General features: G+C 37.5%; 1 protein-coding gene across 5 annotated transcripts in view; it reads right to left on the bottom strand.

Annotated features, from left to right (window-relative positions):
* Positions 1-825: 825 nt before the first annotated feature.
* TASP1 (taspase 1) overlaps positions 826-23,671 on the bottom strand; it is a 393,334-nt gene continuing 370,488 nt past the window's right edge. For 4 of the 5 annotated variants that reach the window (XM_053574174.1, XM_053574178.1, XM_053574175.1 and 1 more), the window contains one exon: positions 826-1,855. In XM_053574174.1, the coding sequence (XP_053430149.1) occupies positions 1,763-1,855 (93 nt within the window). In that variant the 3' untranslated portion in view covers positions 826-1,762. Of the gene's footprint in view, positions 1,856-11,042; positions 11,115-23,671 lie in introns of all 5 variants that reach the window. The other variant, XM_053574176.1, reaches the window with a different exon arrangement.

Here is a 23,671-nt window from a genome sequence, read left to right as displayed (position 1 = left end):
AGAAACAGCATTCCTGGTGAAATAGGTCAGATGATTTTCAGACTCCAAAGTGTCCTAATAGTTTTATGTGATCCAGTCCAGTTCCTGAAAAAACCCTGCCAACAGGTAACAGGTCTTTGAAAGCTTTTGAAGCTAACGGCTCCCCATCAACCAGCCCATCTCTTACTAAGTTCTCAGCCTCATTAAGAATGAGAAACAGATACTACGGCACCAACCTGTCTCTGAGAACACAGCAAGACAAATGTAATTGCCTGTACAAGGAATATAAATCAGCAACTCTCAAATTATTCATATTTACACCCACTCCATTTTGGTTGTCTTTCCTTTATAATTTGCCCATACATTGATGTCAAGTGTATAATTTCATCTGGGGCTTTATCAGTTACTGCTGGAGCCATGATTATGTGGTACAGTGAACTTCCTCCCCTGAACAAGTCTATCTTTAGTATCTTCTTGATAACCACTTCTTACATAAAAAATCAAAAGGAAAGTCTTGGTTTTCTTATGTGGCTCCAGAATCCCTAAATATAACATTTAGAAGCAATTTATCAACTGAAACCGTTGAGCTTTCAGCTGCCACTACAATTTTTCAAAGCAAAGTGTTCTTATTCCTTCTCTTTGTTATTTTGATAAAATTATAATGATAATTTTGGGGATTTCCATATTGCCCAGTTGATCATGAACTAAGTTCAGATTTCATCCTGCCAGCATCTGTCCTAACTGTACTGGATGGAATTGTGAACAATCAGCAGTAAGATGGATACTGGTATGATTTCTGGAAGAAGTAACTTCTTCTAAACAAAATATAAAATAGGTCTCCAATCTAGGATTCAAAAGATAATTTATTAGTCTGTGAAGAGGAGTCACACACTATACCCAGTAATATGCTTCTTTTATTTTTGTGACTTTCTCTTAAAAATATATTTAAACAAGAAACAAAGATAATATTGTATTTTCCCATAAACTTTGCTTTCTTATTTACAGTTATATTGTAAATAACATTCCATTATACACAATTAAGGACTGTGCATTACTGTATGATCTCTTTACATATTTGTTCATAATACAGTACATACAGCTCAAAGCTATGCAATATTTAAGCTTAGAAAAGCTTGTGGAAAGAAGTACAAACTTTATCAGACTATTATTTAAAAAGGTTCTGACCTTAATTCTCTGCTAGATTGTTTCACTGAAACCATTCTTTGTTAAAGAAAAATGCCCCATATGAGGGATGAGAGCAACAGTTTAAGTTACCACAGGATCCACTTAAACTGGTTATCAAATAAAAACACTTTATTACTTATTACTATTATTAAAAGGAGCACTACCACTGTCAAAATCATTTAGACAAGTAGATTTACTCTTCAGTTCTGACACATTACACTGATGACAGCTGGTATGTCTTTATGAAATAAAAATGTTTCCTGCAACTTTAGGTTTTACTCGTAAACAGTTAAAGCACACATTTTGCAAAGACGATTTAATCATTCCTGGTCTTAGGTTACACAATGAGGAGTTCCTATTTCATCAAGGGAGAAGCAAGCACGCACTCGCACACACACACATGCACACCCAGGCGTGCACTGTCCTACTCACCCGCCTGGGCCCACTTGTCACTAAGCACTGACTACAGCAGCACTTGTGCCTCAAGGGTGCATGAGGTTGTAATAGGAATTATAAAACAAGGAAGATAAAACATCTAACTTCGGTTAAAAAGCCCACAAAGTTCAGGTTGTGAAGGCTTCATGCTCAGCCTGATGGGTCAGTTCACTGGGTTCTCCAGGCGGCAAACCCCACCTTCGATTGCCACGGACTGTCCTGCCACAGCACCAGGAGGGAGTCTTGAAATGTGAGTCTGCAGAGAGGGAGACAGGAGAATGTCAGAGGTGCCAATGCTGTCCTATGTCTGACAAGGGCAGAGAAAACACCACAAGTGCCAAGTCTACACTTGGCTTCTGACGTAATGATGGCAACCTTTAGGTACCAGAAGGTCCGGTTTGTTCAGATCCTCAACTATGTACTGAGTGCCTGCTACATGCCCAGCACAGTCCTAGCAACTACATATGCGGAGATGACCAAGACCCTGACAGTGTAGACGTATAGTCCCATTCACAACAGAAATGACTTTCCTGCCAACTGTATTGAGTATATTACAGTTACCAAATAATTTACATGTTTTGTCGTCTAAACACTCAGAATAACTAAGAATACTTAATTCATGTTTATACCTCAGGAATACCTCTTAAATTTAAGGAGCTTATAAAAATTCTTATAATAACCTAAATAAACTGATTAAATGAGACACAAAAGAAATGTAAGAGTTCTTACTAAGAAATGTAAGAGTTTACAAAATAAAATTAAGACAGAAGTGAGGTTAACAAATTCTATGCTAAGGAGTTTGGTACCCATGCTGGATGGAGGCAAGCTGCTGCCTGGTCTCTAAATCTCCTAGCAGGATCAGTTAGGTAGTGGATGTGGTATGCAGGATCACAGCAAACCCACTGCTCAGATGAGAACATCTATTCTTGGCACCAAGGCCAGGGCGCAATTTCTCCTGTAGGTGTTCGACCACTGTCTACAGCAGATGAGTAAAGACATCAGCTATACAACAAGGAGTTTTGTAGGTCTCAGTGTTGTATCATTCAATGGAGTCTGGAGCTGGAGGCTCAAGTGGAAGACAGTAAGTACTTCATTCTATTCCACAAGGGTCAGGCTGACATCAGCCAGGAATTCCTTTCTTCAATGACCTGGCTTAAAACAGAGACAGATAAATACCAGGAGTTTCTAAGAAGAACAGAGGGATGGCATAAACTTCAGGCAATCCTCTTTAATTCTGTTTCTCTAAGTAAGCATACTGAACCACATGAATTCTAGTCCCCAGAATGAGGCTGTTAGATGCAGTTGATAGGTTGGCCAATCCTACAGTAGGACTGCTATCCTTTTAGGTAAGCAAAAATGAACCAAGCATATGTTTCAGATGAAATAACAGGTAAGCTGGTTGGTTTGTACTTTGAGGGTAAGCACTACTCTTCAACTGTATAATAGAGTAGCCGGCATAACATTTGGAATGTTCTGGAGAACAGGAAATGTTCTCTGGGTACTTTGTTTTTCTGTTGCAAGTCAGGAAGCAAATTGTAATGTACAGGGATGAGGTCAGTTGACTTTGGAGTAGAAACATGGGCAATGTAGATCTCTGTGGTACCTGCTGGGATCCAAGTATCCCACTTGGACTCACGCCTCTGAGAATGATATGCTGGAATTTGACCTCATTACTGCATCTTATGGCCAGTTTTGGGCCTTACTACATGATATATCCTACCTAAGAAGTCTATAGTAAGAGAAACTTGTGGATCTTTGTTTCTTGTGATGCCTCATTAACCTAGCAGAACAAAGACCTCAAATCCTGCACTTCCCAGGGCTCAGTGTTGATGGAGCCACTTTTATTCTTTTAGTAATTCATTAACATGATGTAAGAGAGAATCACTGGAATGAGACTGCCAATACTTCACCAGTTACATCCATCTTCTGACTCCTCAGAAATTAAAGAAAAGTGACCTTGGTTTGAAAAAGTTTGAGCCAAGATGTATTTAAAGTTTCCTTTGGAGATTTCAATGGGGGCATGAAAGCATTTAAAGGGTGGGGATTGTTTATGAAAATCTTTTATGTGCATAAGAGTATTTCTCTCCAAAATTCTTTTTGAGAAGTGGGGTTTTCTCGTGAGCCTAAAAACAGACAACTTTCTACAACAAACTTGAATGTCAGCATTTAAAAAAAGCAATAAGGTGGGCGGCACCTGTGGCTCAGTCCGTAGGGCGCCGGTCCGATATACTGAGGGTGGTGGGTTCAAACCCAGCCCCGGCCAAACTGCAACCAAAAAATTCCCGGGCGTTGTGGCAGGCACCTGTAGTCCCAGCTACTTGGGAGGCTGAGGCAAGAGAATCCCTTAAGCCCAGGAACTGGAGGTTGCTGTGAGCTGTGTGAGGCCACGGCACTCTACCGAGGGCCATAAAGTGAGACTCTTGTCTCTACAAAAAAATAAAAGCAATAAAGTATTTTATATTGAGTATCTAAGGGCTGTGTAGACACTAGGGCAGTGTTTTTCAGCCTTTTTTATCTCACAGGACCCTTGAACCTATAGTTAAACTTCCACAGTGCACTCAAATTATGGTCAAGAAAAAGAGCAGAAAGAAGAATATACTTACTGCGCTTTGAGCTTCTTTCAAAAACAATTTAATCAATGATCTTTAAAAATTTTTGCTGTATACCTAAGATCCCTTCACGGCACACCAGTGTACCAAGGAACACTGGTTGAAAATCACTGCTTAACAATGTACCTTTACAATGTACTTTTGTTGGTATTTGGAACTCATGAAAAATAAACATGTGAAAATCATATGAAAAAGCAGCAGACATCCATTTGGGGTCATCCACTCCTTGCCACACGCCCCACTCACATCTCCCTGTGTGATTCCATGTCTCTAATATCCTTTCCTTCCTCTTTCTCAAGGAAAGACTTCCTTGACCAGGTCCCCAACTCATCCTAGAAGCTTCCCTTCTAGCTTCTCTAGCACTCATCTGAGCATTTCTCATTTGGTGCTATACCTGTCTTGGTTTTGTTTGAGTTTTCAGATCTCTGTAATCAATAATTAGTTGGAGGCCAGAGCTTGTCTTACACACATCTCAGTACTCCCTGCGCCTGTCACTGCTTGACACAGAAGCACACTCTGGAAATGCTTCCTGAGTGAACTCATAACTAAAATTTACTCTCTAGGGCTATGGTCATATACACACAAGCATCTCAAGTGTTTTAACTAGCAAGACCAATTTGATATGAAGTCAATCAAATTAGTTTGTCATAGTAAAGATCCTTTCTTTTTTTTAAGTATTAGCTAACTTTTTCCACTTTCTAATTCATTGTGCTGTTAGAATAAAGATGAAGCATTAGATTTCTCTGACGTGAACAGCTCCACACCAATGGAATCCAATGGCCATGTAGGTTGTATTCCAGTGTGCTTTTGCTGATTTCCTGAGAGTGCAGATAGATTCTTAAGGTTAATACTCCTTGAAGAATTGGCAACTTGTAAATTAAACTGACTATTCACAGTCCATACTCTTTGGGCTGTGTCTCTTTACAAAACCAAATTTCAAAATGAGAAAGTAAAAATTAAAAAAGATAGAAAAATATAGAAATATAATTATTTGATACCCTAATCATGATCTAAGTAGTTGCTGAGATTTCTTATTATTTATTCATACGCACATTTTAAAATCTTTTAAGACCATCTTAGTGACTGCTCTTGTGTGGTTTCTAGGAAAACACACAACTTAATTTTAAGTCACCAAACCTTCATTTAGTGGTTATTATTTTAATCTTCTGCCTATCTACTCAACATACAACCACTTTCCACTTTTATGAGATCTGATGAAGATCTTCCATGAGAGTCAAGGAAAAATTTTCTCAAGCAAGTCATAATCCTCCTTTGGTAGCATCAGGAAAACAAAATCTAAAGTGACATAATCCAAAAAAAGCTCTTGGAAATATTTTGTTCACTGGTCTCATCATTCTGAGGGTTTATTTATTTTCTTTTTAAAAAAAAAAACCTAGCTTGAAGCATGATACTACAGAGCAATGCAGGCATTTACAAATAGAACAAAAGACAGTGGAAAACCACTTGAAAGTGGACAGCTTAAGAAAATTACATTTCAAAACAGAGTGGAGGTGTTGTCATCAACCAGTGGCTGAACAAGTGCATGAAGCATACAGTATGTTCTGAAGTTAATCCACAGAGACAGCAGAATGGTTCTGAGCATGGGCTGTAGAATCAGAGCGTCTGGGTCCTAGGCTATTTCCTTTTCTTCCTGGACATGCGGCTAGACTACATTTCCCAGCTCTTTTGAAGTTAGGTGTGACCAGATGACTGAAACCAGGCCAGTGGACTAAGGTGATATGCACCACAGGCCTGGCAGAAGATCTTCCTGTGCTCCACTCTCCATGCTTTTTCTCTGATGTTTGAGGCTTATGAGATGAAAGGGGCCTAGGACCCTGTATCAGCATTGGAAGACAGTCTTCTGCCAATTAGAAGCCATAATTTTGGATTTATTGTGAATGAGTAACACACAGCTATTGTGTTTAAGCAACTATCCATTTGGGGATTTGTTGTTGATAAAACAACAGCTGCTGTTATTTTATCCCGTTCACTTTAGGCCTCTACTTACAGGCTGCATGACCTCTGCTATTTATTTAATTTGTTAGGCCCCTGTATCTAAAGTGGGTATAATAGTAGCATTTACAAGGTTAACAAGGACTTTATGAGATATTCCATGCAAAGAAAGCATGCCTCAATAAATGTTAGATGTTATTGTTCAAACACACAGCCACAGCACAAAATACTGTGCAGCAGTCTCTATTATAGATTATTGGATATCCCGTAATTGGAAAATAGGATTTGAAAACCTGATGGAAAATATCTCAAAAAATGAGATATTTTCATGAAAAACCAGCTGCATCTCAAAAGGTAAGGTGGAAGACAAAGTTAGGCCAGCATGTCTGATGCTACTGTTTGCTGCTACTGATAAAATCACAACTGCCAAGCATTTATAACCGCCACAGGCTTTGTATACACCATCTTGCTATATCACTCATCTTCTAAGGCTCAAAATCAATCAACTCAACACGCTTGGGTGCTACAGAGAAAACCAAAGTGGTAAAATACTGGAAAATTGCTTTCTAATAATGTTGCTGGGAATACAGATACAGCCATATGAGATGATTAGAAAACCATTAACAAAAGCACAAATATGAGTTTTGGGGGACACAACTCAGTCCTTAACAGATAAAGACTGGAAAGTGATATAAAGGCAACAAGGCCCCGTGAGCTCTGGTTTCCATTAGTGCTGAGTGGAAAAACTTCCTGTTTGTCCCTTTGCTCAGTCCTCTCCTTCTCCACTTGCCTCCTTGCCCCTCCTCAACCACACAGCACATTCCTGTCTCAAGGCCATTACCTGTTTTGTACTTGCTGCAGGAAGTTGCCTTTCCAACACTGGTGTGGTTACTTCTGCCAGATCTGTACTCAGAAGCTACCTTCTCAGGAAGGTATACAATGGGCACCCACCTGACTTTCACCGCCACTATCCCTCCCTGCTCCAATGTTTCATGTATCTTCACCACCATCCATCCATCTGTTTTGCTCATTTATCTTATTGCTTGTCTCTCCCTCTGGAACATAAGCTCCACAAGGGCAGGGAGTTTTGTCTGCCTGTTCATTGCTTTCTCCTGAGAACCTAAAGGTTGCTGCGTGTGGTAGGAGCTTAGGATGTTAAGTGAATGAAGAATTTTAAGAAAATGGTTTGGGAGGATTAAAAGAGAAAATTGCAAATTAGACATTTTATAATTCTTAATTTTTTATTTTATAGTTCTTGACTGAAGTCTGTAAGTTGGCTATAAAATTTTGAAGAGATTTGAGTAAATTAAATAATTAAGCTGATTTTGAAGTTGTAAACCTTAAATCTCTGGGGGGAAAGCGTTCATATTTCCCAAGACTGATACAAAATGCAGTAGTATGACCTGACATTAGCTGTGCACTGATCACACAGTTAGATGCCAGTTCACCTCTTCCAGAAAGAGATCGGTGGTTGGGTGGGGGCTGGGTGCCCCGTATATCTATTGTATTATTCTGCATTAACACAATTCCAATTAATTGAACATGAAGAGGAATAAAAACAACATTAGGGCAAACCTGTCAGTAGGGGCATTTTTCCTTCTGGAAGGCAGGACTCCAACTTACTAAGACATGAGCGTGTTAAGCTCGATTTTATATTATAATATGCTTTTGAACAGACATATTCTTTTTCACTACCATTTTCCCTTCTTATGTTAAATTGTTGGGTCCTAGAAAACTTCTATTTTTTCATGTACTGACAGTATCACATGAACTTTCTTAATAAAATTTGGAATGATAAGCATATTTTTACAGAATAAAAGCCCATTTAACTACAGGTTAATCCTCTCCTCTGCATTTACACGTATCACTATGCTCGTGGGCAATGTAAACTTGGCACTATGAGACCATACTGTGAGCTAAGCACAACTTATATCCTTGCACGGTGAATTCTTACCTGACACGGTAATAGTCACGTTCAGCTTTCTTTTACTGGCACAAACATGATAGACCTTAAATGACCAATTCAAGAAAGAAGGGCTGGGGAAGTTGCTTTTTATTGTGGTGTTTCTATTGTGAGCTTTTCCCCAACACTCACCCCCCTCTTAACGAGCTGAATCAGAAGACACTGTCACCCGCCATCCTCTTCCCAGAAGTTCCCTGCCCATTGCTTTTAAGAGCTGTCTTTTAAGGAGATACAACTTGTGAATAAGTATATTCTAAGCATTCTTTGTGTGCGGCATTAAATCTTGGAATGTGTTTAACTGCTATAAACATAAGAATTTGGTCTTCACACCTCATCCTGAAAGCAGATGTACTCAACTAGCTAACAGTTTCACATGAACCTTCTTAATAGTCCAGAATAATGTGTATATTTTATAAAATAAAAACCTATTACTACAAGTGAAAAGATACGGGTGCTCACTTCCTACACCTGTGTGATACTGGACAATGCAAAACGAGGACTTTGGCTGAGACAATCTTCAGAGGATCACAAGGACTCCGGCTGAGACAATCCTCAGAGCGTCCTCTCAGAGCTCTGACATTCTTTGAGACTGGCTTCATTTAGCTTGTGTATATACTTTAATGAATCAAAACACAAGCATTTGCTTCTATTTTTTCACTATCTTAAATTAAAGATAATAAATAGCCCAGGGAAACTTAAAGATGAAATAATTCCCAAGATCAATCTAACAAATCAGAAATATCGGTGGAATGAGGAATTAATGCCATGTGTTAGTCATTCCACTATATGTCACCCCTTGAAGCCATAAAAAATTCACTAGCAAATAGACAAAACATCAAGATGGCATTAGTGTCAATTTCATTGTTAGCACTGAAACAGGTCTACATAAAGGGCAAAAAGTTCTATTGTTCTCACATGTGAATATTATGTCAAAAGAGCCTTAAAATTAGATTAAAATGCTGTCTGACAAGAGCGGCATAGTGTTCCAGCCATTCCAGTCTCAGAGCCACTTTTGTTCCTTTTTTTACCCATGCCTACTGACACCACACTTCAGTTAGAGGCAACATCCGATGAGAGTTCCCTCCTATTTTTAGCTTAAAGTCCCATGAAAACTCCCACATAAATACTACAGGCCCAGCAGTACCTATTATCTCAGCACTCACTTGAGATCTGTCCTGAATATTCCCCTTTGCTGCAGGTGATGTAACAAACATTGATTCTGCTCTGGATACAATTATGTCTTTGTAGGATGCAGAAACTAGTTCCTTGTGAAATCTTAATAATAAGTTCCTATATTTGCATAATTCTTCACCTTCCATAGTGCTTTTGCACCCATGACATCTCAAAATACCCTGGAGGGTAGAACACATATACTATACCTATTTTAGACGGGTGAAAAAAAAGCAAGACTTAGAATGGTTATGTGGTTTGCTTATGGTCAGAGAGAAAGTGGAAAAACTGAGACGTGAATGAAAGCCTCTGGACTCCAAATTTAAGACTCTTTACTCCCACAAAACCTGACCATGAAGAAGATTCTAAATCTAGCTCTGTTACAAGATATCCCTTTCACAGCAAGAGGTTTATGACAAAGCAGTTTTTCAGGTGAAATGGGCTTACTCAGAAAAGTTACTGACACAAATCTGAACAACAAATTTCAGGATGATTCTGGGTCTCAGAGATTTGGTTTGGAAGTTACTAGCTTTCTGGGTTTCAGCATCCTTGTAGGTAAAAATGAAAAATTCACCAGTTCAATGATATGCAGGATTCTTTCTGATTCTGACATTCTTCATAGTCTTACTGCTGAGGGTTGCCATTTGGGTCTGTAAGGGAAGGCTCTGGGCCATCATTTCCTTGGTAAAAACAGCCCAGTTTTCTCTTCACAGAGAAATTGGTAGGGAGTTTTCAATATCCAGTGATTTGTACTAGATGAAAATCCAAAATGTCAGTTACAGTCTTCTGACTGGTAAGCTGCCAGATAACATGAACTTCATGGCTTGAAAAGAGCATCTTGTATTTGAAAAGAAATGAAAGGCTAATGTTTAAACTATCATAAAATGTGAAACTACTGCATTTTTGTAATGGACTATTTCCTGAGAATATCAGCTGATCTGTCAGTGAGGAATTTGGGAAGGGTAAAAATAAAAAACACCAACAAACTCTTTGAAGAAAGTTCTCCTTGTCATATGTTTCTCCACTTCTTATTCGTCTGACCTGTGCAAGGCCAAAGAATTGTAAAGGCAGTGAGGTCTGGATAGCAGCATTTCCCAAGCTGATTTCTGCTGAGTCCTGGGTGGAGCTCTTTAATTAAAAAAAAAAAAAAAAAAAAAGGCAAATGGCAGGCAAACCCTTCGAACTTACTGCTCCATCTCACCTCACACTTCTTAGACAGATACGCATGTAAGCACAGAAAGGGTCAGACATCCTGCCACCAAGAAACCTGGGTGACTGTTTATAGCAGTTCATCTCAAATGTCAAGGAACGCTTTCACATCATGCCAGCTGTGCCCAAGACTACTACAAAGATGAAACTTTCTTTCATTCTGCTCCAAACCCTTGCTGGTTCTTCCTGACCTCCCCAACCACTAAAGGTTGAAGGGTCCCAGGACTCAATAGTTAGACCACTTCTCTTCTACTCATGTTGAGGGAAAGTATCTACGAAATGTTTTAGACATAAAATGAAGCTTCTGGTTGCACTGGAAATCAAGGTAAGAATAATAACTCTCTAGACTCAACCTGTCCTCCAATTACCACTCCATTTCTTTATTTTCATTTACAGGAAATTTCTTTTCAAAAGTTCTCTATACTTACTACCTCAAATGTTTTCCTTCCATTCCTTCTTGAAACCCTCTACGATCAGATTTTTGCCTTGACCACTCCACTGAAACCCCTGGAAGGGAGGGTGTGAGGTGGGAATCTCACCTAATGTGCACATTGTGAGGGTGTATAACACGTGCCCTGGGTGAGGGGCTCTTCTACAAATGGAACTTCACCCTGGAAGTGAGAACAATGTTACCTAAAAACTGATACTTCATATTAATCTGAATGAAGTTTAAAAAATAAAAAACATAAAAACCCTGTTGTCCAGATAAACAATGACTTCCAATGCTACATCCCATCCCTCAGACCTCATTTCCAGAGGCCCAGCAGCAGCATCTCATAAAGCAGATTGGAAGCTTCTCCTTGATGCATTTCCTTTCCCCTCAGCTTTTAGGACAAAATACTCACCTGGTTCTCCTCTGACCTCTATGATCATAATTTCTGAGTTTCCTTGGCTGCTTCCCCAACTTATAACTGGGTTGGGTAAGTTCCTTCCTGTTTGTGCTCACTTCCTTGGTGACCATACGCTGTCTCAGAGCTTTAAAAGAATATTTATATGCTGAGATTGCAAAATACATACCTCCAGCTTCATCTTCTCCCCTAAACTCTAGACACATACATGCAACTACCTCCTGGACATTCCCATTCGATGCCTAACAGGTACCTCAGAATTAATATGCCCCAACTGGAGCTCCTGCTACTTCCTCTCGAGTCTTCCTCACCTTCTCCCTCCGCCCAGTAAATTGCCAACACCATTCTCTCTTTAGGCCAGAATCATGGCACTCATTCATCATTGCCTTTTCTATTTCCCTTATATCTCTCCCAATCCATCAGCAAATTCTGTTGGCTTTCTCTTAAAACATACACTGAAGCCAACAGCTTCTTACCACCTATGTGGCTTATGCTTTAATCCAAGTCCTAAAAACTCATGTCTGTGGCAACAACCTTTCACCCTGCCTCCTTTTCATAGCTGGAGTCACTTATTAAAATGTAAGTCAGGTTATGTCACTCCTCTGCTCATTACCCTCCCATGGCTCCTATTTCAGAGGAAAAGCCAAAATGCTGACAATGACCTATAAGAAACTACATGATTTATCTGGTCCTCCACTACTTGCTCTGACCCTCAACCCCCGAGGCACACTCCTACTTGACAGCCCCTGCTGTACCCTGTGCCTGGCATATTCTTGCCTTGCTCTCGTAAGTCTTATAAGACTTGACTGGGATAACCCCTTCCTAGTGAGACCTACCTAACACTGGAACCTCTATATTTCCTAATCCTCACACCCCAGCTTCATGTCCTTTTCTTTTTAGCACTTATCACAAACATAGTATATGTCTTACTTATCCTTATTTCCCCCACTCATATGTAAGCCAGTAAGTTCAGGGATTCTTATCTGCTTTGTTCACTGTTATGTCCTCAGAAAAGTACCTGAATATAGAAGGACCCAACACTATTTGTTTAATAAAGAATTTATTTTAAATGAGATAGTGTGTTTTACCAAATTTCTACTTCTAAGTAAATTAAAATTTTTTAACAGCTAAAAATCCGAAAGCCAAGTCATTAGAGCTTCCTTCCTAGTCAGTCACTACTGTAATAAATCCCTGATCAACTCTAATCTGGTTAAATCGAGGCAAGAATAAATGCATTTTTGTGGTGAAAATATTACAAGTTACATTTTTCTCCAAACATGGCCTATCAAAGAAAAACATAATTGCTTGATTTAGGAACTTGTCATAGCTCAGAGGTCATCATTGTAAGACCAGGCCTTTCTGTCTGACCATGGGATGTGTTGGAATTTGAACTTGAAATATGTAGGTATTTGGGATGTGTTTTTCAAGGGCTAGTGGAGCTTATTACTAACTGCCCATTAAGAGGTTGTTTTGCCAAGATCTTTCATTTTTATCCTAAAAATACACATCATAAACATTTTTAATGGAGCAGTGAGGTTAGTAGGCTATCAGCTGTTCAAAATTTTACCATAATGTCCACAAGAGCCATCAATGGAAGAAATTAGGGAACTACCGCATTTCTCATTTGTTATAAGAAGCACATTTAAAATAACATTAATTTTCTATTTCTAGTGAAGAAAAAGCTATTTCCAAGTACTCTGAACATCTCCCAATAGCAAAGTGTTAATACAACCCTCATCTACATTAAATTTCTTTTTACTGTTTCATCACTGCAGCACACAGTGCAGTCCAAACATGCACGGTACAGTGATGACAGCTCAAGAGCATAAAAGTAAATTATCAGTACCTACCACTTATTGCATCCAGAAGTATTGGAAAGGAATGTAAATAGAGGGAATAGCTCAACTGTAGCCAAATGTCTCAATTAGTTAACATTGAAATGTTAAGTTTTCACCAATTTATAGTATTGCTTTACTTACAGAACATAAAAGTAATACATTATAACTATCATAAAAGAATTTTAATCCAAAAGATTAAACAGAATGAACATTCTAAAATGAAGATTTTTAAAAAGACAGAAACTACATTATTTGAAGGAATAGTACTGAAATGAAAATGTATTCCAGAAGACTTGGTTTAGGGTTCAAAACCTACAACACAGGCTAGTCTCTAATGCCTGAGAAGCCGTCCAGGTATAGGCCTGACATAGTGACCAGGCTCACCAGACAGGGTGGCAGGGCGGTTACTGTTTGGTTCCAACCATCACTGCCATATGGAAAGTAAGACCCAGTGTTGTCACATTTTCTGTTCCTACAGGAGAAAAGAAATAAGGAGAAAAAAAAAATAAAAACATACTTTTAAATCATGTATAAAATTTTATGTCAAATTTGTGTTTTATGTAAATTTTAATCTTTTTTTAAAAAGCCGATTTGATGAATCCAGCTTCTGATCTCAAACTGGTAGTTACTGGAAAGGAAGGGTAGTGGGTACAAAATGTTGGGTCTAAACAACCATCTTGACTCAAACTTCTATGGTGAAGGTCAACATGCAGCCACTCTTTAAGAGGCATCTACCATAGTAGGGGTGAGTACATTGGATACTTTTTCTTCCATTCTCCAGACACTTTACTGAGAAGAATATGTTCCAGCTCCATCCATGTAAACATGAAAGAGGTAAAGTCTCCATCTTTCTTCAAGGCTGCATAGTATTCCATGATGTACATATACCACAATTTATTAATCCATTCATGGATCAATGGGCACTTGGGTTTTTTCCATGACTTAGCAATTATGAATAGGGCTGCAATAAACATTCTGGTACAAATATCTTTGTTATGATGTGGTTTTTGGTCTCCTGGATATATGCCCAGTAGAGGAATTGCAGGACCGAATGGCAGCTCTATTTTTAGATCTCTAAGTGTTCTCCATATATCTTTCCAAAAGGAATGTATTAATTTGCATTCCCACCAGCAGTGCAAAAGTGTTCCCTTTTCTCCACATCCACGCCAACATCTCTGGTCTTGAGATTTTGTGATACAGGCTAGTCTCATTGGAGTTAGATGATATCTCAAAGTAGTTTTGATTTGCATTTCTCTGATGATTAAAGATGATGAGCATTTTTTCATATATCTGAAGGCCGCGCACCTGTCTTCTTCAGAGAAGTTTCTTTTCAAGTCTCTTGCCCAGCCTGCAATGGTATTCCTTGTTCTTTTCTTGCTAATGTGTTTGAGTTCTCTGTGGATTCTGGTTATTAAACCTTTGTCGGAGACATAACCTGCAAATATCTTCTCCCATTCTGTGGGCTGTGTGCTTGCTTTACTTACTGTGTTCTTGGCCGTGCAGAACCCCTACTATGAAACTAATTTAGGACCTTCACATGAAAGTTATAACCCAGTTACAACCTAAGAGTAGGGGGAAGGGGGAAAGAGTGGGGAGAGAGGGGGGAGGTGGGTAGAGGGAGGGGGATTGAAAGGATCACACCTGTGGTGCATCTTAACAAGGGTATATGTGAGGTTTGGTAAATGTGGAATGTAAATGTCTTAGCAAAGTAACTTAAGAAAATGCCAGGAGGGCTATGTCAACTAATGTGATGAAAATGTGTCAAATGGTCTATGAACCAAGTGTATGGTGCCCCATGATCATATTGATGTACACAGCTATGATTTAATAAAAAAAAAAGAGGCATCTACCAAATGCCTAATATGTGCTAGGGTAGCTAGGCCCTGTGTCATCATTAGTATCTCTACACACATGCCTAGTAGACTCTGTTCACTCACTTATTTAATAAAATAATGTAATAAAAGTTGTGGCAATAGAAAATCAACAAGGGATCCTCAATATTACAATCTTGTTCCAAGTTAGGAAGTTAGCACAAAATAAGAATGTCACAGCCAAGATTATAAACTTTTTTTTTTTGCCTTGAGATTAAAAAAAAAAAAAAACTAGAAAAGATTCCTTTCATCACTGGTCTATTGATTTCCAACCAAAAGAAAAAAAATACTACATGTAGTCATTACTCATTGTCTGTGGGTAATAAGGCTAATCAGTTTTAAGTATATTTGTCCCATTTCTATATCATAGTTATATGTCCTATGAACAAACAGCAGGCTGCCTGAGAAGGCACATAAATTGGCCTAAAATATTGGGACTAGAAGGTTTATAAGTAACACTTCAAAGTTCACATCTATGACTGATAACTAAGTAACAATGCAGAAATAGAGAAATTAATGTTTGTATTACTTTTTACATTGCTATAACCAAAAAAAGTATTTACTTCATTTCAACTGAGAGTCTGCAAGTCCATGTAATAGACATTTATTTTTGCAAAGATCTAACACTACACAATGATTAAAATGAAAATTATTTGAATAAATTTGGCTCATTCCTCTGAGAAGATTTATGCTCTTGCCAACACAGTAAATTCTCTCTTTGTGGGTATTCTATTTATTGCTTTGGAGCAATGTTGAATGAATCATTTAGAAGAAATTGATGGCGTAAGACTAATTAGGCAAAAGTAAAAACACCAGCTACTCTTCTAAATTAACTTAAGGGTGAGGAAACTTCTGTCTTAAAGTTTGTTATTCACATATTCATATCTTCTGCAATCTTCTCTTGTTTGTCTAAAGAACTTTCTGAATAGACCAAATGGGATCATCCTGGCAGCCCTAAGAGCATGGAAAAGAAACACAATATTCTACATTTGAAATTCTGGGCAAATTTAAGAGGTACAAGTAAAATCACTGATTAGCCACTTTTCCTGTGGTTCATAAGTGTGTTTGCCAAATTTAGCTGCCTGGGATATTTTCTTAGTACACAGTACACAGTTTATGGGTGGCGCCTAAACTACTGTCCTGAGGCATCTGGCTTTCTTCCAGGGATTAGACACCTTCGGTTGTTGGATAATATGAGAACTAGATAATCAAGAGCAGTTAAAATTTGGTTTAGACTAAGGCTAACTTGTATCTAGATGGCTCTTGATAAATCTATATAATAGCCCAATACATCCATATAGTCTAATACATTCATTCAGTGATTAAATGACAGTGGCCACTTTTGTGGAACTGAAGTCTCTTTTAAGAAATTCATGGTTAATACACCCCAGGGGCACGTCACTTTCCAGTGCTCAGTGAAATACAAAAAGGTTGCCTATGGTCAAGATTTACACAAGAAAAATTTATTTTTATTTTTAATTATTATGAGTTCATAACAGGTATATGTATTTATGGGGAATATATGATGCTTTGATATTGCCATTAGATGTGTAATGATCAAATCAAGGTAACTGGAGTGTCTGTCACCTCAAGCCTTTATCATGTCTTTATGTCAGACATGATACTTCTAATTACACTCTTTTAGTTATTTTAATGTATTACGTACTATAACTTTTTGTTGTTTATAGTCACTCTGATGTGCTATCAGATCTAGATCTTATTCATTCTAATTATATTTTTGTACCCATTATCCATCCTTACTTTATCCCCATGCACCACCACCACCACCCTACTACCCTTCCCAGCCTCTGGTAACCAACATTCTACTCTCTACCTCTATGAGTTCAATTGTTTTAATTTTTAGCTCCCACATGAGTAAAAAAAAGCTAAATTTTGTCTTTCTGTACCTGGCTTATTTCACTTAACATAACGCCTTCCAGTTCCATCCATGTCGTTGCAAATGACAGGATTCATGGTTGTTTTTTTTTTAATGGCTGAAAACAATTCTATCACACAAGAGAAATTTAACAGTAGCTAGTAAGCAACAGTTTTCTCTCCTAATTATTGGGTTAGGTGAGTTTAATAGAAATGTCTTTTCCCCCCCTCCCATAAAAAACCTAACTAAAGAAGCTATCACTGGGTAGAACTCTAGTCAGATAGCTTTTTGAAAGAGCTCCTTTATCACCATATGGGCTTCAACTGTAGGGCTGGGGGTAAAGTCTATTATTTTAGCTTCAATTTCTTTCCCTCTTCTGGAATCTCCAAATTCACTTGTCAGTTGGTTTATGTTTATGAGCCTTCATCATTTCTTTATGTCGGGAACATTCTAATTCTACTCTTTTAGTTATTTTAAAGTATTATGTATTATAAATTCTGAAGTGTTTATCATTTCTTTATTTACAAGACATTATCTATAAATGTCTTGTCAAAATGCATAATCACCACCAGGGCAGCATGAAGAAAATTCAGGCAGAATCACTTGCCATAGTCAATGTAAATGGCCCCTTTGGGAGCATAACTGCAGGGTGTATGGGGCCTATGGGGCCTATGGAGCTGTGTGGCATGCCCCAAGAGATTCTCTACAATTTCCACCATCACCTCCTCCTCTGCCACTACTACCACACTACCATTGCCTATCATAACTAATAGCATCTACTGGCTGGGTGCAGTGGCTCACAACTGTAATCCTAACCATCTGGAGGTGGAGGAGGGTGGATCACTTGATCTCAGAAGTCCAAGACCAGCCATCTGTACCAAAAATAGAAAAAACAAAAAGCAAACAAACAAAAGAACTAGCCAAATGTCATGGCAGGTACCTATAGAGGCTGAGGCAAGAGGATGGTTTAAGCCCCAAGAGTTTGAGGTTGCTATGAGCTATGATGACACCACAGCATTCTACCCAGAGTGACAGACTGAGACTTTGTCTCAAAAAAAAGTATCATCAATTACACGCACTTCATATATTATTCAATTAATTTTCAGAATGCTATTAAAGCATCAGTAGTATTCCCATTTGAAAGATGAGGAAACCAAGGGTCAAAGTTGTAACATGCCCCAGCTTATAAAGCAGGGCTCCAGAATGGAAATCCAAGTCTGACTCATTCCAAAGTTCATTTGGTGCATCATGACAAGACACTGACCCTTTAAAGAGTCTCGCTAATACCTTTTTTATTTTTTTTAATGTTTTCAAAAAAGCAGAAGTATGATTTATATACAAGAAAGCATAGTGAGGCTCTGGGCCTGTAGCACATGGTTACCGCGCCAGCCACATACATCCAGGCCGGTGGGTTCAAATCCAGCCCCGGCCAGCTAAACAACAATGACAACTGCAACAAAAAAAAAAAAATAGCCAGGCGCTGTTGCGGGCACCTGTAGTCCCAGCTACTTGAAAGGCTGAGGCAAGAGACTCGCTTAAGCCCAAGAGGTTGGAATTGCTGTGAGCTGTGACGCCACAAAACTCTACTGAGGGCGACATAATTAGACTGTCTAAAAAAAAAAAGAAAGCATGGTGATATTAAGAAAAGGGTTGATAACTTTCAACGATATTTATACACATAAAACCAAATCTTAAATAAAAAATTTCTACGTAGGACATTTCTATTTCCCAGCAGGATTCCCTCTTGCCCCTTTCTTGAAGCAATCATTTTGAATTTCTATCATCATAGCTTAGTTTTGCCAGCTCTTCAACTTCACATAAATGGAGTAATTCATTAAATTTACTTTTTTATGTAAATTAATTTACTCAACATAATGTTTTTGGTTTTTATAAAGGTATGGAAGATAAATTATTCAGCTTTGTGAGGCTTTATTTCTGGCACAGGAAGTCCTTATTAAAGTTCTGAAAATTGCTTTATTTAGGTAAATACTTAGGATTTTATAACGTTCTCAAACATTAAGTTTGAGAAAGTTAACCATTACCAAACTTTTCACACATAATTACATTCAAAATGATAAAATAAATCAAAGAATAAAAAACTTTTAGCACCCTTCAAACTTAATACATTGTGATTTAGTCAAACATTTACTCCTATCTTACATCCATTTTGATTTCTTAATTTTCTTTCCACTTACACTCTTTAACATTTTTTGTGAATATAAATCTTTTGCATTATTTCTCTTGTCTTAATACCACAAAGTCATCTGTTTTACCTTGGTTATATTATTATCCTTCTGAGCCAGATATACTTTTTAAGTCAGTCTTGTGAATTTTTTTAAAAGTTAGAGAATTAAGAACAAATAATGGTATCATTATTTCACTAATCATTTTTCATTTATTTTTTATTTGAAATTAATACGAGGGTACAAATTTTTAGGTTACATTGTTCTCACTTCCAGGGTAAAGTTCCATTTGTAAAAGAGCCCCTCACCCAGGGGGTGTGTTCTACACCCTCACAGTGTGCATATATGAGATCCCGCCTCACGTCTACAGCCTCACAGTGTGCATATTAGGTGAGATCCCGCCTCACGTCTACACCCTCACAGTGTGCATATTAGTTGAGATCCTGCCTCACGTCTACAGCCTCACAGTGCGCATATTAGGTGAGATCCCGCTTCACGTCTACACCCTCACAGTGCGCATGTTAGGTGAGATCCCGCCTCACGTCTACACCCTCACAGTGCGCATGTTAGGTGAGATCCCACCTCACGCCCTCCTTGTTCAATTTCAAATCCATTACTTCTGTAAAGCAGCAATTTTGCCTGATAAATTCTTTCCATCCCTAAACAGACTGACAGAAAAGTGAAATTATGGGATATCTATGAGGGTTGCTAGACATTGTGTGCTTTTACAAATTCAACACTGTAATACTTAATAATCGGGAGTTAATTAAGAGGCCAAAATTTAAAAATGTATACTTAAGTTTAAAGTACAAAAATTAGGTAAGCTTGTGAAGAAGCATTCCAAAACACACCCATTAGGAGTGTCCATCTATATTTTTTCTTTAGTTTTTTAAAAGAATATTTTATTAAAGTTATAAATGTATAATTTCTCCTTTGGGAAGTCTTTATTAGAAAGACAATTATTTCATCTGATAACAAAGAGCATCTATACTGCCAGTGATACTTTTGGATACCCACATTGTCTTCTTGAGACAAGCCTCCATCTGTATTTCTGGAATGTTTTAATAATTTCTGCAGTGTCTGGTGAACTCTGCTGCATCAACATATCAGGTGATTGATTCCCTTCCCTTAGAATGCTGTGAAATTGCAGAATGACATGGTATTTCTGATGATCTCAGAGCTTCTGACACTGAGCTTAGGTCAAGGAACACCGCTTTGATTACAGTAGCTTTCTGGTCAGTCTCAAAGTCTGATTATGTAAGCCCTCTAACATTTCTCTTTTTTGAAGTTGATGTTTACAATTCTATGTCCTCTGAATTTCCATATAAATTAAAAACCAGCCTATTAATTTTGATTGGGATTGCTTTGACTCTATGGCTGATTTGGAAGGAATGGCTATCTTAGATTATACTGGGTTTTCCAACCCAGAAACATGACATACTTATTTGTTTTATATCTCTCAGCAAGTTGTCAGGGGACAGGTCTTGCACATTATTTATTAGATTCATTCCATGTCAACTAAAAATAACTACAGTTTTACTATTTCTTGTCCAACTTTTATCTTTTATTTCTTTTACTTGGTTTCTTGTACTGGTTAGACATTCTGGTAAAATAGTGAATAGAAGTGATGAGTTCCTTTTGCCTGTTCCCACCATTAGAAAGTGGTTTGCTGTTTCACTGATTAGTATTATTTTATAGCTGTAGGTTTTTAATAGATAACACCATGTATCATAGTGAAGAAGTTTTCTCAAATTACTGATATTTTGAAGATTTTTAGCATTAATGCCAGTTGAGATGATCATATGATATCAAGAAGAACATATTGTTTTCTCCTTCATTTTGTAATCAATATTTTCAACAGCTTTATTGAGATACAATTCACATATCATAAAACTCATCCTTTATGTAAATGTTCAATTCAGTGGCTTTCAGTAAACTTGCAATAACTTTCTAGTTCCAAAACATTTTCATCACCTCAAAAAGAAACCCTACACCCACCAGCACTTGCTGTCTATTCCCAATCCTCTCATCCCCTGGAAACCATGAATCTATAGTCTGTCTCTATAGATTTTGCTATTTTGGATATTTCATATAAATGAAATCATACAATATGTGGCCTTTTTATTTTTAGTCTGGCTTCTTTCACTTGGTATAATGTTTTCAAGGTTCACCCAGACTATAGCACACATTCCTTTCTTGATTTTAATAGCTGAATAGCCAGGCATGGTGGCTCATGCCTGTAATCCCAGCACTTGGAAGGCCGAGGCAGGTGCACTGCCTGAGCTCACAGGTTCAAGACCAACCTGAGCCAGAGTGAGACCCAATCTCTAAAAACATAGCAGGGCATTACAGTGGGTGCCTGTAGTTCCAGCTACTCAGGAAGATGAGGCAACAAGATCACTTGAATCCAAGTGTTTGAGGTTGCTGTGAGCTAAGATGCCACAGCACTCTACAAAGGGTGACCAAGTGAAACTCCGTCTCCAAAAGCAAACAAACAAACAAAAAAATAGCTGAATAATACTCCATTGTATGAATACACCACATTTTATTTATTCATCAGTTGATGGGCGCTGGATTATTTCTTCCTTTTAGCTATTATGAATAATGCCGCTACGAACATCTGTGCACAAGTTTTTGTGTAGACACATCTATTCAATTTGGGGTGGTATATACCTAAAAATGAAATTCTGGGTCTCTGGTAATTTGATGTTTACATTTTAAAGAACTACAAAACTATTTTTCAAAGCTATTGTACCATTTTTACATTCCCTGCAGTGATATATGAGGGTTCCAACTTCTCCACATCCTCATCATCACTTGTTATTTTTCATCTTTTTGGCTAGAGCCATCTTGCTGGATGTGAACTGGTATTTAATTGTGGTTTTAATTTGCATTTACTTTATGACTGCTGGTGTTTCTCTGTATTTATTGTGTACTATTATCTTCTTTGCAAAAAGTCTGTTCTAATCCCTTGCTGATTTTGTTTTCTTATTGCTGCATTGTATGAGTTCTTCATATATTTTGATACAAAGTCCTTACCAATTCTATGATTTGCACATATTTATTCCTATTCTGTGGGTTGTCTTTTCACTTTCTTGATGGTGTCCTTTGAAGGATAAAAGTTTTTAATTTAATTACATACTATTTATTTTTTTCTTTTGTTGCTTATGCTTTTGAGGTCTTATCTAAGAAACCCTTGCCTAATCCAAGGTCATGAAGATTTACTCCTGATTCCTCCCAAGAAATTTAGAGTTTCAGCTTTTACATGTTGGATCCTGCTCCATTTTGAGTTAATTTTTGTATGTGGTATGAGTTAAGGGGCCAACTTCATTCTTTTATGCCTCAGCAGCATTTGTTGACAAGGATTTTGAATGCTAAATCAACTGTGCAGTCCTTGGAAAAACTTTGTTTTGTGTGTAGGTAATATTGCTGCATTTTTCATTTTATAGTAAGAATTTATAAAGCATTACTGCATCTATATTCATGAAGGATATTAGTCTGTAGTTTTCCTTACTTGTAATGCCTTTGTCAAACACGGAGATTACCCTTGCTTCATAAAATGAGTTAAAAAATAATACCTCTGCTTTGTTTTTTCTGAAAGAATTGTCTTTAAGATTAGTATTATTCCTTCCTCAAATGACAGATATAACACAACAGTGAGGCTACCTGGGCATAAAGCTTTCTTTACTAGAAGGTTTTGCTTATAAATGCAATTTCTCAAAACATGTATGTGGTTTTTCCATGGAATTTACAAATTTCAACCAAATCAATGAGTATACTGGAATAAAGTTATCTATTTAATGTCTGTAGAATCTGTGACCCTGCATTAATATTCCTTTTCATTCTTGATATTGACAATTTGCATTTTTTTCTCTTTCTTTCCTGATCATTCCTTCTAAGGTTTTTATTTATTTATTTTTTTTTAATCAATTTTATTAGTTTTTCAAAGAACCAATTTCTGGCTTTGTTGATTTTTCTCTATTTTTAAATTTCTTTTCTATATTATTGCTTTTATTTTGATTATTTTAATGCCGATTTTTTGTTTGTTTGTTTGTTTTGACAGGGTTTCACTCTGTCACTCAGCCTAGAGTGCTACATTGAAGCCCTGGGCTCAAGCTGGCACTACAGGCATGGAACACCATGCCCAGCTACTTTTAAATTTTCTGTAGAGGCTAGGCCTTGCTATTTTACTCAGGCTGGTGGTGAACTGTGGGCCTCAAGTCATCCTACCACCATAGGCTCTTAAAGAATTACAAGCATGAGACACCACAATTTATTCTTCTTAAAGCTTCTTAAGATGAAAGATAATGTCTTTAAATTTCTCACAGCAGTTAAATTTTACTTTTGTTTATATGCTCACCCCATTCTGTTCTATTTTATAATATCTTATAATATGAATACATTGTTAAGTCATAGAATTAACACATACTGTATTTTTTCTCTTTTAACTTTCATTCAATCTTAGTTCTAAAAATGACTGTATGTTTAATGCTCTACCAATAGTAATATTAATGACTTTGTAAATACTGTTTGTCTGAGACTCATTCTACAA

This window comes from Nycticebus coucang, chromosome 21 (assembly GCF_027406575.1).
Source record: "Nycticebus coucang isolate mNycCou1 chromosome 21, mNycCou1.pri, whole genome shotgun sequence".
In the NCBI taxonomy this organism is placed as follows: Eukaryota; Metazoa; Chordata; class Mammalia; order Primates; family Lorisidae; genus Nycticebus; species Nycticebus coucang.
Note: the sequence above shows the minus strand (reverse complement) of the source record. Positions and strands in the feature narration are given on the sequence as shown.